The 16,763-nt window shown below is 44.4% G+C and overlaps 1 protein-coding gene across 1 annotated transcript in view; it reads right to left on the minus strand.

Moving 5' to 3' along the window:
• The window catches only part of DOCK3 (dedicator of cytokinesis 3), a 299,153-nt gene extending 292,770 nt beyond the window's left edge, over positions 1–6,383 (minus strand). The window contains exon 1 of the mRNA XM_074344805.1: positions 6,002–6,383. Within this exon, the coding sequence (XP_074200906.1) occupies positions 6,002–6,038 (37 nt within the window). The 5' untranslated portion in view covers positions 6,039–6,383. The remainder of the gene's footprint in view (positions 1–6,001) is intronic.
• Positions 6,384–16,763: the final 10,380 nt, after the last annotated feature.

The following is a 16,763-nucleotide window of genomic DNA, read 5'->3' on the forward strand; positions in this document are numbered from 1 at the left end:
GAGCCATAATATGGAAGTTCTGGGCATACAGTAAACAATGAATGTTAACTATTCCACTGGTCTTACTTAGTACTGGAGACTTAAACCATATTATCTCTAAAATCCTTTACAATTCTAAAATTTTATGAATTACTGAAGGGCTATGATGCAAATTATTTATGTGTAGATACAGAACACAAACTTATAAGAAATTATAGGGAGTCTATTCAACAAGGAAGAATGTTCTCATCACAGCTGTCTAAGAATAAAATGGGCTATCTCAAAAAATGGTGAGGGCACCATCACTAGATGTATTTGAAGAAAGATCAAAGTATGATACTAAGTCTGTAATATAAAGTTCTGCATTTATCATATGCTAATTCTTCCAACAATTTTGGTTCTCACTCATCAATCAACAAGAGCTCACGAATGAGTTCTGAAGAGGGAAAAAACAGATGCAAGCAGGAGGTTGGGATTTTATTCCATTGTAGAAAAACAGGAAGTTTCTGAATGACATTTCCCAACACAGTAATTACCTTTACTAGAGGATCCTAATGTGTGATATAGCAAGTCAACTACAAGTACTCAGGCTACAGTTAAAATAATTTGAAAATACTTATGAAAGTTCCCAGAGCCTTTGTGTGGAAAAAAAATCTTGCTCTTCTATACAGAAGTCAAGAGGGGGTATGCAAGAGTCTTGAGAGCATAATAACAATAAACAGGTTTGTTCATTACAGTAAAAGTAAAACATTGGAAATAAAACACTAATATAACATATCCAATAATGCTTACTCATTGGAAATAAATTCAGATCATTCTTATCATCAAGAATAGACACACAAGAATTCAAACATTCGTAATACAAATTATTAAAAATTAAAATTCAGCACCAATGTAAAAGTATGGTATGCCTATAAAGCACTGTCAACCTCAATGGCTATTCTTTGAGACATGATGCTTCAGAATGTGTCTAAAAAGAAAATGGTGTCATGTTTACAATTTAGCTTAATATTTCAAAAGCATAGTCTCTTATGGCACTGCAATGATAAAATTAACCATGACTTTTCAATAGCCTATAGAATATTGTTGCATATTGACTCTTCTGTTAAAATATTGGTAATTTCCTGCTGTTTATTTCCTGCTTGCTTTTCATAATATCAGATCAAAACAAAGCTTGTTTGGTTTAAGAAGGCACTCAACAAATGTTTCCTGAATTCAACTTCTTTCCTCTCTACCAGCAATGACTGTACTTCAATAAAAAAATAAAATAAAATTTAAAAAGAGGGCAATAGTACTCAACAAGCTCCTCAGAGCTATTTAAAATCTCCCTTCCGAACTGTCATGCCTTGAGTCTGTACTCATCAATGCAAACACTACATTCAGAAGCAGAATACATACTATGTAGTCATATAAAAATGTTTAATATAGAAATAAAATTCCTTAAATATAACTAGCCAATTTAAAGTTAAAGTCTGTAACGAAGGTCTTATCTTTTGAGCCAGAGACATACACTACTGACAAATTCCTTTCAGAGGTAACATGGTGTAATGAAAGCAGCTGTGGATTAGAATTCCGAAGTTCTAGGTTCAAATCTCAACTTGGCATTTATTGGTTTAAGTACCTTAGATCAGTCACTTAATTTCTTTCTCACCTGCTTAAAAAGAAAAAAAGAAGGGAAAGGTGATAGTATGTTTAAGGCTCAAGTAAAATCACGACGTGGATGTTCCCTATGAACACTAAACCCCTGATAATAAAACATCAAGCACATCCTCACTCTTCAGAACTAAATAAAGTCCTGGGTATGAGACATCTTCTCTACCGCAAGTGGATACCTTTACCTCTGAGAGCCCCTTTCAGAGGCTTCAAAGGCTGTGATTCCCTTATGGAGCAAGTAACTAGAGAGGCATTGCCCTCACACTGTTTCACTGAGTTGAAGCTCATTTACCAACAGATTTAGTGAAATTTTGTGAACACTGGTTCTTTCTGATCTGGCTTCTTGGACCTATTCCTTCCTCACCTTCAGATGCCTCTGTACTACAGGATCATTAGAAGTTACATTTCTTTAGGCCAGTCACAAAAAGACAAATGCTAGATGATTACACTTACATGAGCTATCTAACATTGGCAGGGTCTTAGAAACAGAACATAGAATGGTGGTTGCCAAGGGCTGGGGAGGCGGGGTGGGGGAGTGGCAGTGTGGAGAGGGAGTTGCTGTTTAATGAATTCAATTTTATGAGATAAAAAAGTTCTGGAGGTCTGTTGCACAAGAAGGCACATATACTGTACCATACACTTAAAAATTATTAACATGGTAAATTTTATGTAATGTGATTTTCACGGCAATATAAATAAATAAATAAATAAATAAATAAATAAATAAATAAATAAATAAATAAATAAATAAATATTTTTAAAAAGAAGTTAAATTTCTTTTATGGACTCAGTGCTTTTTTTAAGTGCTTTTTTTCCCCTATCTGGGGAAAATCAGGCAGAAGGAAATCAAAAGTAAGGCAAAAAATATGCAATGTTTTTAAATTAAAAAAAAATAAGTACAGCATTACAAAACTAAAATATAAGGTATTCTGGTTGGTAATGAGGAAATTCTTTCATGGTCTACTAAGTGGGGATTAGAAAAGAATAAGCAATAAATGCTCTCAATTATTACAAAATTTACCTCATGACAGCAGAATAAACAAGATGACCTTCTGAAGCAGCTTCCACTTCTAATACACAAGTACTCAAGCCTCTGCTACTATCCTAGTCTAGGAGTTTAATTAAAAACATTCTTGTTTTATTTGTTGGTGATGGTTACTACTGCTGCTGCTGTTAGAGGATGGGCAAAGTATTTTCTTGGTCTTTGGTTTCTATATTTGGTAGTTTGAGTGCAATCAATATGGGAAAAGACAGGTGTTTTGCAAAAATGCTTGGATTCTTCTCACCCAATGCACGGTAGAACAGGAAGCTTCTAGAAAAAGTAAAATAAAGAGTCAAAAGATGCAGGGCTTTCCAAGCATTCATGGCAATAGAAAGGAAAGCAGAGAATCTAAGATGGAAAGAAACATAAGGAGTCAGAACACAGGCTAAAAGGGTAAAGAACAGCCCCTTGTAATACTAGAGAAGGACAGTAAGAGACAAGTATATCACAGAATTTTGTCCATTGCCAAGAAGAAAATTAAGAGATATTCAATTGTTGAAGGACAAAAAAGGACTAACAATCTCTGAGATGCAATTTCATCATCTGCATGATGAAGTTAACATTAGGACTGCTCCTGGAATCTACATGGTGTAACATAAGTGAGAGCCCCCAGCACACTGACTGGACCATCACTCATCTTCAGAAAAGGGCAGTTTCCTCCCCTCCCTCTAAAGTCAATCACAGAACATTACAATGGAAAGGGAGGCTTAGGTATTGCCTAGTCCTAAGTGAATGAATCAAATAATTTGAAAATGTTACAACCTACACAGAATTTCTACATCGTAAGAAATTTTAAAGGCATTAAGATATTACCACAGGGTCTCAAAAACCTTACCAATGTCAAATACAGATGAACAGCTACAGTGGAAAAAATTCCTTTGCACCGCTGCAACAGGGGACTTCTTCCCTCACCAACATCCTAGCAATTTATCCAAATTGGTGAGAAGGTACAAGTTTTCCCTCCTTGCTGTAAGGATTATGGATTAGCAAGCAGAAATAGAAATCTGTGCTCCAAGTTGATCATAAAAATCAAAGCTGAAACTCAAAACATTCTCTCATAGGAATAATGATAATGGTTAGATTTTTAAGCTAGCAATTAAACAAGGTAGCTGACATGTCATTTTTAATTGACTATTTTTCTCACTGTAAGTACAATATTCAGGCTACTTTATAGATTGAACTGGCTTTTATGAAAAGGCCTATGAGTGTAACCTTAACATGCTTATAGAAAAAAACGTATTCTGAGTTTTAAACAATCTATACGAGAACTTTTAGACTATAGCTGAGGAAAAGACAGTAGAAGAAAGATATGAGAAAAGCAGGAAGAGAGATTCTTTGTTTGGCAGAAAAGACAAATAAATCACACTCGATCACAGCTGCTTATGTCTTCAGAACAAATGTCCCTCTCTTTTAACAACCATTTAAGTCTTGCCCTGTGCCCCATGCAGTGCCCCTCCACAGAAGGGAAAAAATACAATTTTTCTAAAGCTAAACCCACAGTCCTAGGAATGCAAGAATTTCACTCATCTTCCTGAGTAAATCACATACCAAATCCTAGTGCTGTGAGATTCACGTATGCCTATCTCGATTACCTTGCATTGCCCCCTTTTCAGAACTAACACACCTGAGGAAATATCTCGTGTTATTATTATTCTAAGTACTGTACTAAGGGGAAAAGAAGAAATTAACATTTACTAAGCACTTTGTACGCTCTCATTTGATTTTCACAACCCCGTAGGTAAACATTAACCCCAATTTACACATTAAGAAGATGATGTTAAGTAACTTGCCCACAACACCAATAAAAAGAAGCCAAGACTCAGAAATCTGCTAACTCCACTACACAGAGGTTCCTTCCCAGAAAGAAAGAAATTATCACTTAGGTGCCACTGGACAGTCGACCACTTTCACATCAACTGTTTGTTATTCTGGCTAGGCAGGTCTGAGAAAAAGTCATGAAGAAGATAAATCATCAATTCTTTACGGAATGCTTTTAGTATTTAGGAAATGTTCTAAGAGAAAGGGTAAATGGTCCCCAGAGGTGAATCCCAGCTCTTCACATCATTTCCTGATTCCATCTCAACAGAGACACTAGCACTAGGGCTGTTTTTATCACTTCCATCCTAACACACATCAATATGACCTTAGCACATAGTTCATTTAAAACTTCAGAAAGTTACCTTTCAAAACAAGATTTCCTACCAGCACAGATCTCTGCAGGTCCTTAAATTTAAATAAATTCAACTTCTACATAATTTGCCTGATGGTATTCCTAAACATTTGTTACCACTGACAGTTTAAAATGTTCTTGTAGTGAATTGTGAACTAAACCTTGACTGAGCTGCAGTAAAACTGGAATCTGTCTAAACAAAAATCTATCTTTAGACAGATTATCCATCTATAATTTTCCATTAAAACTTGGGGGAGGGGGTACCTGTACATTCATTTTTCAGTCTGTTTCTAACTGAATAAGATGACAGGTGACTTAGAATAATGCAATGTGGCCAAACTCCTCTATCATGAAATTGCCACAAAACATTAACACTATAAAAGTAAAGCTAACATTCAATCCCTTAAATTATTGAATATTATTTTTAAAGAAGTTTAATTTTAGAAGAATTATTTAGCCTCTGGAGTTTAATACTTGTAACAGATAAAAAGAAGATTCTAAGACGAAAATGGTCTCATCTAAAAAGAGGTTGGATGGTTTCTTAACAAAGCCATGACTCTAATACACACTAAACTTAACATTGGGACATGTGCAAAAACACTTCCTACCATAAGGTAATTATTATTTCTAATACAAATTAAAACGGACCAAACATTTCCAGTCAATTGCCTGCAAAATTCTCAACTGGGAAAATGATGTCAACGTGTTTTATCCTTTTTGTTTTTGGTAAGATTCCAGTCCAAAAATAAAGTCATCCGTCTCATCAATTCAGGTGCGGAAACTCATTAAAACAGGTTTGGGAGCGGAGAAAAGAGATTCTCAGAATTTGGCTTCTTGGGTACAACTGTCCTGTGCCCCACACCAGAAACCTCCTCCCGCAGCCGCTGGGGCCCTGCCCGGCCCTCCCGCTCGCCGCACCTTCCGAGGCCGCGCCGCCAGCGCCCCCTGCCGCCCTCCGGACGCCCAGAGACCCGCTCCCACCCCCGCGCCCTGCGCCCGCGCCGCCCCCACCCAGCGCTCGCCCCGCGCCGAGGCCGCGCAGCCTGCGGACAGGGGCGGGGGCGCGCGGGCGCGAATCGAGGCGGGGTCGGCACGAGGCCGAGAGCACGGGCGCGTCCCCCGAACCCCCGCCGCGGTCAGGCCTGAGCCTCACCTACCTACGCCGTATTTCTCTTCCTCCGTGGGGGTCCACATGGCCGGGCCGGACGCGGCCCCGCGGGCGCGGCGGCCGGGCGACAGAGCGGCGGGGACGGCCGCGGGCCCGGCTGTGGCGCACCGCGAGCCGAGGCGGGGGCGGTCAGGCGGCGCGGGGCAGTGGGCGGTGCATCCCTCACAGGCCGTCTGGGATGCTACCGCCAACACGTCCAGACCGCGAGGCTCCACGGCCGGCCCAGCAGTCCCGGGTGGTGCGGGCGAGGGCTCGCCACCTGTCCGTCCTCGCGGCTCCCGCGCCGCCGCTCCGTCCCTCACAGCTCCGCTGCTCGGCTCCCGGCGCCGCCGCGGTTCGGCTCGCCTCAGCGGGCTCGCAGGACGCCCGCGCATGCGCTGGTCCCCGGCGCGCAGGGGCTCGCGCTGCCCGGGCTCGCGCCGCCGGAGCGCGAGCCCACGCGCCGCCGCCGCCGCGCGCCAGCGGAGGGAAATCCGCGAGAGGCGATTGGACGGCCCCGCCCGGGTCAGGACTAGCTCTTCGGCGGATCCAGGGCCCTGGGAGGCAGTGGGAGCTGGAGGAGGCGGGGCTGGGTAGGAGGGAGGCCCTCTGGCCCCCGCGGGCTTCGGCGTCCACTGCCTCCTGCCAGGCAGGCGGAGGTCGCCGCTAAATCGCGAGTCGGAAAGGGGAGAGCCGGGGAAGGAAGGAACGATACCGTTTTCAGACCCTTCCCGGTGTCACCCAGCGTCAAAGCGCTGTCACCACCCCATCCCTGGAAAGGTCCCGGAGCCACCCTGCGCATCGCGGGACCGGCAAGGTGAGGTCGCCGCGAGAGAACCAGGTGGGCATAGTGGTGCCCCTCGATCTTGGGTCTCCGGAACTCCTTTTAGGGCGAAGACGCTGGCGCCTCCTTGGTTCTTGTTTGGCCTGCGCAGTAAATTTTTGGCCCCGGAACAATCAGCAACCTTCCTTGTAAGGAAGCACTTCCTCGTTGGGATGAGGGCGGGAGAAGTTGTGTTCCTGCCCTGAGTATTCTCTCTCCTATTCTTAGGTCTCTCCCTTACAGGCCATTCTGAGTTTCTGGTTCTGTACCTAAACTTTCCTCCTTTCTCCCCTCCCTAAGAATTCATTCACTCTTAGGCCTACAAATATCACCTCATGCCCTGGGTCAACAACTCATCAAAGACCAGGAAAGTCATGGCAACTGTAGAACTTCTTTTTTCCACCTACATCTGGACCGCATGGTGTTCCTAGCCCTAATCCCAGCAAATCTATACATCTCTGTCACCAGCACTACCAAGTCAAAACCGTGATGTTACCGCTCACCATCCTCTTGGACATCCCCACTCTTCAAAGCCCAGCTCAGCACCTCACCCGCAGAAAACCTTCCCTGATCCTGCAGCTAGCAGATTGGATCCTTCTTTTGCCTGGGATTCAAGCTGTGTTCATTTGTGTCTTACTTTTTCCATAAGACTGTCAGCTCCCAAAAGGCAAGCTCCAGGCCAAAGGCACCTTTCTGGCCCATCAGCACCCAGCCCAGCATCTGACACACACTTGTTGAATAGGAAGCAAGACTAATACAAAAATATCTATATCTTGGCAATCAACAGATCTTGTTGATTCTTCATTCACAATGTCCTTTATGATTGTTAAGGCCTGATTGTGCTCACCTGGATTATTGCCACAGACTCCCAATTCCTGACCTGGACTCCTCCTCCCACCAAAGAAAGCTGCCCACCCTTGCCCCTGGAAAATGTTCTGTAAATAATGGAGTTTCTCAATAGCTAGCTACTTTTTTTTTGGTCCAAGAACATAATGAAAGAGATATACTTATTTATGTAGCTTACTGTTCCAGGAAGATAGACCCCCTGCCAATGGCCACCGTGGAATGTTTGGCACGGAATGAAGCCACAGTCCCACAAAGCTTTCTCCAGAGAGCTATCCAGCAGGCAGGGCTAAGTTACACAGACCTTCTGAACAACCTTAAAAAGGTCTAGTTCCTTTAAAAAAAAAAAAAAAAAAAAAAAAACCTCTAGTTCCACTCCATTGTCTGGTGTATGTGATGACAGTCTCAAGAGCTTTTCCCCAAAGTTTACTCTGTTGTTTCCCATCTGAATCCATCTTAGATGATGACTTCCCCAGATGAAGACCATCCCAATCCATGACTGCACACTTCAGCTCAGGGGTGGGAGGGCAAAGGAAAAAGAAAAGGGGCCAAGGTGAGAAGGAAGGCATCTCATAAGCCCCAGACTCCTACAGTCTTGCTGTTTGCACTAAATTTACATTGTTGTCCTGAGTTGAAGCAAAAGGGCATAGCACACGTTGTGGAAAATCGGCCTTCATCAGGACTATGCACCTGCTCTCATTACCCACAGCTTGTGCTCTGAGCCCTTCCTCAAGCTGTCAGTCCACTCGACTAAGTAAGGCTTTCAATCCGCTCTCACCTCACACAAACACACCTCTCCTAGCATGTGAACTGACTTCCAGCTGACCTCTGCAAATCAGCACCCTGCCCTCCCTTCCTTCCCACCCACTCTTCCGTATGTTCTCACCACCACCCAGGTGCACTGCCTGCTCCTTCTCAGGATCCCCAGGAACCTACTGCACTGTTGTTGCCCCTGTCCCCCATTTTCACCATGTTCTGCCCCAATGGGCTCCTTCTGTGGTCCCAGGAACACCTGCCCTGTTGGTACCCTCATCCCCCGTTCCCTCCCTCCTCCTCTCTCCATCTGAGTTCAAAGAAGAATTATCCACTCCAGACCCTTTTATTTCAACACAATCCATTTGGCTCTCTGTCCCCTAAGGTCTCATTTCAGATCCTGTCATCTCCTGGAAACTGCTCTCCCAGAAGTCCCCAAGGCCATCCCAGCTCCAGACATAGCACATGCTATTCCCTGGCTCTTGCTGGGCCTTTGCGTAAAATATCCCTCAGCCCATGTACTCTCCTCTCCTGAAACTTATGGATCCTCCTCACCCTCCAAGAGCCACTTTCCCCAGGAAATCTTCCCCAACTGCCCTTGACTGAAGGGAATTTTGCTCTTCTACGAGAGCTTTTCCTGTAGTGCTTGCTTATCCCATCCTGCTCCAAGAGGTCAAACATGTCCACCACGCACATTATCAAACATCTGTTTCCCTCTTCAATGGTGAAGATCACTCTTCACTTATTTTTACCCCACAGAGACTAACATAGTGTCTGCCACCTAATAGGAATTCAACATATACTCCTGGGTGAATGATCTGCCTGTATGTTTCCTGAGGTCTAATAAAATAGGTTGGAAAAGAGAACTGAGAAATTTACTTCAAGTCACAAATCCCCAAATTCAGAAACTTGAGTTAATTAGACTAAGTTTTTTTGATATAGGCACATTGGCTTTAATTAAAAATTCATTGAGACATGTTACTGAGTAGCTGTGTAAAAAATAATCATGGTGGAGGAATTTATCTAAGAAATAAAGAAGTCTGCAAACAGTTTGAATTAACATGTCACTATTACTTTGGGGTTGAACTCATAACCTCAGATAATAAATTGCATTGTAATAAATGAGTGAAGAGGAAATCAAGCTTTCAGCAGGGTATTCTTTAAGACTGGTGGCTATTAAAAATAGCCCATAACCAAACATTTTGTAGTAACATACAAGAAATGCAGACAGCATCATCTTTTTCTCCTAAATGGAACTCAAGTTAATCACCAGTTTTTTAACATAAGCAAACTTCATAATGATAAATCCCTCATCACCTTTGTGAAATAAAACTGGCCCTCTACAAAGCTCAATGAGCTATACTTCATATCTTCTCTCCATGTTTTCTGCTGCCTGGAGAATCAGACAGCAGCATTTAAGGAGCCAGCCAGTCTGATGACTCAGCTCATAAAACAATGTGTGGCCACAAAGATGATGTTTATCCAGGAGCATCCTGGAGACTCTTGCTACTGAAGTCAGCAAGCAATAGGCAAGTGGTACACGATGCTCACTCTCCCAAGAGTTTCTGGCCATGGTGCCAGAGCAGCACCCACTTCCCTCTCCCAGCAGGTGATCTCAGCTGATGCTCTGTCCAAGCAGAATGATGGGAAAATCCTAGAGAAATGCAGTGGGAATAGCGGCAATTGCAAACAAAGTGCAGGTGATAGTGGTGACATTATGCCTTCTGATCAGGAAGCGCCTGCACCTAGAACTTATGCCCATCTGCAGCCCAGGGGCAGGTGGATAGAAGGCTCAGAACACATGTTACCCAACTCATCTCTGCCTGCTAGGTTCATCTAAGAGCGAGTCTGCTCTGATTAATAAACATCTACAGAGCTGATTCCCTTCATGGCAGAAAGACACCCAAGCTAGTCTCACTTCACCACCACCCCTTAGGTTCCCCCAAAGCAACACCTTTTAGGAAACCTCCTCTCAGGAGGTAACATTGGAATAAAGGACTAACAGAGTAGGTTAACACAGAGATGGCTGACAGAGAATCCTTTCAGGTGAAGAGACCTAAGTGACTAAGATATTATTAGTATTTTGCTTTAGATTTTGTTGCATGTGAATATCTTTGTGGTGGGGAGGGGATAGGGAAGAGTGTGAAAAAGAGACAGATTAAGCAGTGCAATATTTCATTATTTTCCCTAAAATGACAAACTTTAACCATCTGTTCCTATTTTACCAACCCATTCAAAATATTATTAAAATGCAGATTCCTTCCAGTTAGCCAGGGTCTTTTAAATGAGAAGTGACCAAAGCTTCCCTGATTTCAACCACTGGAGACTGATCTGACACTTCTGGCAGGGCTATAGCTATCAAGCCCCTCCAGGAGAAGCACCTCTGGAAAAGTCACAGGCTTCTCAGCACCTTCCTCCTGCCCACTCAAGACTGTGAGCTACCTAGAGCCAGTATCATGCTGGTTTTTTTGGTTTTGGGGGGGGTTGCTTTCTCAGTGCCTAGCATGCAGGATCATAGACATAGTTGGTACTCAGTAAATATAGCTTGAATGAATGCATTAGCAAATATGTATTTGCTTTTTTCCCAGAAATTTATCTTTGTTCCAAAATGGTTTCTGTTTGTTTGTTGTTTATTTCTGCCCAAGAAAATGAAAGGAGATAGAATCAAAAACAAGATACCCCCTGGAAGGAGGGGCAAAACGGTAGAAACTTGGCATCACTTAGATCACCTTTCCTTTTGGGGGAAATAACTGTGCCCTTGAATTTCTGCACTAAGTCACCAAGGAGGAATTGAAATTAAAAACCTTAGAGAGTAATTAGCAACAAAACGTTCTAATGTCAAGAAGTGAATTTTATGGGACCGTATTTGTAATATTAATTGGGCCTCTGCGTAGCCAAGGGGTGAAATTATTGCTCCAATACAAATAGACCCAAAAGAGAAAAACAGCCCAAAATAGCACTGATATTGCAAATCAGGACAGAGATAATTTCTCGGCACATAAAAAGCAACCAATTGCGATGCCTTCACCAATTCGCTTGAATTAAGTGCAAAACAAAGCATGTTTGTTTGGTGTAGCACCACCTACCCCATCTCTGAATTGCTGTGGGGCTGGGGCTAGAAAGAGAACTCAGACTTTGCTCCCACCAGCTCCTCATAATTTTCACCTCAGCATATGGGAAATTTTAATCATTCATCCACCAAATATTGATTGAGCACCTGTTATGGACCAGGTCCAAAGCAGAAGATGTTCAGTCTTTCCCGTCACAGAGTTTACCATCTGGGTGCGGGGGCAGAGACACTGAACCAATGATCACACAAGCAGATCTCTGATTTAGAGACATAAGTACTAGGACAGAGGAGCACAGTGCACAAAGGGAGCATCCACCAGGGGGCCTGACCTGGTTTGATAAATCAGAGAAGACTTCCTGGAGGAAATGATGTTTAAACTGGAACCTGACAATGCAGATGAATCAGCCAGGTAAAGTAGGAGAGAAAGTGCTCTAAGCAGAGAGAGCAGCATTTAGGGGAGGTAGGTCTGGTGAGGAAGGAGCTCAATGTCTCTGAAGAACAGGAAGGCCGGTGCGACCAGGATGTGATAAGTGAGGAAGTAAATACGTGGAGAGTGGGGAGACATGTGGCTAGAGTGGGAGGCAGGGCCAGGTCTTGGGACCTTACCGGGTCCCATGACAATGGGGCACCAACCAGTGCTGGGCCTTGGATCAGAAGCAGAGATGAAAGACATGAGTATGATCAGGCCCTAAGACCAGACCTCTCAAGGAGATCTTTGGATGTTGGGGGGAAACCTAGGCAAATACCCACCCACTTGAGTGCTGGGCTCAGAAACACCACTATACATTCCCTAATCCTCTGCATACCCAACAAAGGCTGTGCAGAACCACTCCTCATCCAAGACCGCTCCAGGCTTCCCTCTCCTCTTTAAGCCAATCCTTCCTTGATTCTCAAGGCGGCACACCTGAGTGTAGACTCAGCCATTCTCTCCCAGGCTCAGAGAGAAGAGCAACTTACCCACTGCAGGGCCAACTCTCCAGAGTCTAGGAGGGGTCCTGGGGCCCCCTGCTTCAATTGCGACCTTAACAGTCTGCCTGTCCCCCACAGCCCTGCCCGTGCTGAGGGTCTAGGAAAGAATGTCACCAAGCATGCCAAGAAACAACTGGCCCTGAGTCTGATCAGGAACTGCTGCTAATCTCTTTCTCGAGGAACATTTAGTAGAGGATAAAAGTTAAAAAAAAAAATTTAAAGAACTCGCCCCTGAGAGCACACCTTAGATGTATACTTGGAATGTGCCCCAGGAACTCTGACCCAGAAAGCAGCAGCACCAATGCCCACCTTGTTGCCACTGAGAAACAACTCTAAAAAATGGAGCCTATTTTGTTCTCCAATTAGCATTGAAGGCAATAGATCAGAATTTAAAATATGTAATCATGAATTATGGAACAATCGTGGAAGCGACTCTGACCCAGAAAAATGCCATGCCAAGAGCCATGGTAATTTTTCATGAGAACTCATCACCAGGTGATCTCCGCCGAAACCACAACCCACACTCAGCCTGTCCCAACTCCAACCCCAACCTGTCACTAGAGGCTATGGCCAGCTCTTGGGCTTTTTTAAGTTATAAGTGACCTAGCAAGAGCAAAGAGAGTTCGAAGGCTCTGGGTTCACATTCAGCTCCAGACACTTTGCAGCTGGACTCCATGCAAGTAGCTTAACCTCTCTGACCCCAGTTGCCTCCTCTGTCAAGTGGGAATAATAATGGCTTCTACATGAGGGATGCATATGAGGAAAATGCCTGGGAAACTCTTCAGCACAGAACCTAGCAGAAGGTAATTGTTCACTCAACATTGGAACTTTGCTCCCACCCCACCAGCTTGGATTGCTTTCCAGAAATGCTGGGTCTTTTTGCTTTGGGGAACCTGCTTCTCCTCCAGGCAAGCCTGTAAGAGCTGATTCGGTCACCCCCATCCAGCTGGGCTGGTCTCCCGCAACCGCCTCTTACCAGGCAGCACTTAGCTCAGCACTAGCCCCTTCTCTCTATTTAACACCGAAAGGTATTGATTTCCCCGAGCTATTTCCATGATGTAACACCCTTGAGAACCACATAGCCCATTGGTTCCCCTCCATGACCATCTATCTCCTGCTCATAGCCAGTTTCCCTAGAGCCACAGGGTCCTCAGCTGCCAAGGCTAAGGTCTGTTTCATTCTGCACTGGTTTAAAGGTCAAACATGAATTTCTCCCCATTATTGTACTGTGTCTTGTCACACAGACTCTCTCTGTTTCATGCATTAGTCACAGTCTTGCTATCAAATTAAATATTCCTCGGTGGTTATTTTTAGAGAAATCTTTTTCTAACTCTACATGGTGCAATGATGTGTGTGCACCCACAGCTCTGGAATCCAAGCATTATCAGGTGGGCTCCAAATTGTGTGAGGGCTCTGATTCCTCTAGAGAGCAGTAGCCAGAGGAGCAGTGGAGTTTGTAACCTGACTCTGTCCATGAAATCCCCTGCCTAGCCAAAAATAATTAATCCCCCAGGCTCTGGATGATTCATCAATCAGTCCAGTAAAGGCCCAAAAGAGGCTCTTAGCACAACTGTAAGTTAAGCAAACATATCTGTACCATCCCAATTGCTGGTTTGGCTCTTTCCTCATTCCTAGTGCAAAGACATCAAGAGTAATTGTGCCCCCACACCCTGCCCCTCAGTTGCAGCCTGCTCTCAGAAGAGAGCCTGTTTCCCTCCTGAGGGAATGACAGTGATGGCTTACGGAGAATCTACAGGGCAGGCTGAAAAGCTGCTGTGACTGTTCCCTGATGTCGGGACGTGGGTCTGGCCTGGGGAAGTGGCACTGAAAACCAGGCAGCAGGGACTGCTGTGACTGTGAAAACTGGCTGGAGTACGGGATGGGGACTGTTCAGGAAGACACAAAGTTTTGACCCTAGATCGCTGCAGTGGTTAAGAACAGCCCTGGCAGGGCCTGGAGAGCCATTCAGAGAGCCCATTTGGAAAGTAAAAGTGTGGATCACTTGATAGGATCTACTCCCTCCCATGAGGGGAAGTAAGACCTGTAAGTGAACCTGTGAGAAAATGAGCATCTTCTCTCACCATCAAAGAAAGACCAATTGGAGCTACAGTGAGACCCCTTCTTTGGCCCATCAATGAAAAAGAAAAGTTTTAAATGATAGTGTGGAGACAATTACGAATATGAGAGTAGCCTGCCTCATGTAGTGTTTCTCAGTGGTGTGTGTCTAGCTGACCCCCCCACCAGCAATATAGTAAGTGGGAATCACAAACCCCTAAAATGTCAGTTCTGTGAAAATGGTTCAAGGGACAGCACCACACATGGACATCCAATGCAAACCTGTCTATAAATATTGGAAGTAACCCAAATGGCCACCATTAGGAGATGAATTAATTGAACACAGGGCGTTATCACATGCAATTTTATGCAACCAATAGCAACAATGAAAGTTATGTATCAACATGGAGAGTGTCTATTATATAACATTCAATGAAAAATAATCAGGCCCTGAACTATTCACAGCATGGTTATAATTATGCAAGAACACTTGCATGTAGAAACAAAGCAGAGTAAAATGTACCAAGAAGTGAACCTTTCCCTCTTTTCTGCAATTTCCCAATGAATATATGGTGCTTTTATGACAAATTTACCTGCAAAGCAGTGCAGCTTTCTGGGGAAAATAACACACATTGTCAGGACATGGAGCTGGGCAGCACTGCACTCTGTAGTCTACCCTCCCACCCTCCTTGGAGCTCATCCCTCCTGGTGATGAGCATGGAGGAGGTCTTGAAGCTGGACTCATGGTAGAGAGCAGGGGACAGCACTGGGCAATGGATTCCTGTGCCAGCTTTATCCACCACTCTTGCCCCAGCCTGTCTCATCAACTCATCCACCCTGGCTGGCCTAGGCCCTAACTTCCAGAGCACAGGGCCCACTTTTCTCTTTCTCCATGGCCAGTGAGGGCTTTGTTCTCTCAGCAAATGCCTAGAGCCCCTCAAGGCTCCTCAATGGATGCTCAGAGAAAGGCTGCCACTCCCCTTCTCTGCGCTCACTGCCTCCACTTCTGTATCTACAGCTCCCATCTCTCCAGTTGGGCTTTGAGCCCTATTTCTCCACTGAAATGCCTGTGTTGAGGTTGTGAACGAAAATACTGCAACCATATCAGTAAACAAAGAATGCTGAAACCAAGTCATCAGAGGCTGCTGCCACCCCCTAGTGAGGACAGGCCTGCAGCCCAGCCTCTGCAGCCACTCACAATGGTGCCCTCTGAGGGGACTCAGAATAAGAAAGGACAAGATACTGGCCCTAGATAGCTAGATGCTTGTCAAAGGAATGAATTCAATGAGCCCAAATGTTTGCTTCTTCCCATACATAGAAAAGAACTAAATTCTTTAACTTGAGATGCCTAGTTTTCTTTAGATAACAAGCAATCTTTTGTTGTTCCAACTACCTGGTCTTTATTGTAAAGCTCCTGTATATCCTAGCTCCTCCCCTAGCTCTTCGGAGCAGTTCCTCAGAGCCATCTGAGGGGCTGTCATCCCAGCTCAAGTCCTCCTGCCAAATGAAACATAACTCTCAACTTTTAGGCTGTGCATTTATTTCAGTCGACATGGTCATCAAGGTTTCTCTGTTCTTGTTCCATTTTTCCTGTTTGGCAGCATCGAACACAGTGACCATCTCTTTCTTGGAACACTTACTTCAAGAGACTTCAAAAAGACTATACTCTTTTAGTTTTCCTCCTACCTCACTGTTCCTCCTCAGTCGACTTTCCTGACTCCTTCATGTCTTCCCAACCTCTATCCCAGGATTAAGTCTGCTTTTCATCCTTCTCCACATTTTCTTCTGTCTTGTCTGGCTGTGTGGCTTTGGAGTCCATCTAAATCATGATGTTTCCAAAACGCTGTGCCTCAAGCTCCATCACTCCAGCTGCCTTCCTGACACCCTGAAAGTCTAAAAGCATCTTGAAATGAAAGTGGCCAAAGCTGCACCCTCACCCCCAATGTCCTCATCTCAAAAGGCAGCATCAAGGCAACAGTCTAGCATCATCTTTGGTTCCCTTCTCCTTCCCCCACATCCATTCCACAGTGAATTCTGTGACTCCAAGGCCAAATACACCCCAGATCTCCCATCATCCCAAGCTAAACCACCCCTCTCTCTCACTTGGAATTCTGCAGCCTCCTTGTCAGTCTCCCTGCCTCCCCTTTTGCCCTTACAATTCTTCCCAGGCAGCCAGAGGAATTGTTTTTTAAGTGTAAATCACAGCATGGCATCCCTGCAGTCAATCGAATGGCCTCCCAAGAAACAAAGCTTCAGATA

The sequence above is a fragment of the Camelus bactrianus genome, chromosome 17 (assembly GCF_048773025.1).
Source record: "Camelus bactrianus isolate YW-2024 breed Bactrian camel chromosome 17, ASM4877302v1, whole genome shotgun sequence".
NCBI lineage: Eukaryota > Metazoa > Chordata > Mammalia > Artiodactyla > Camelidae > Camelus > Camelus bactrianus.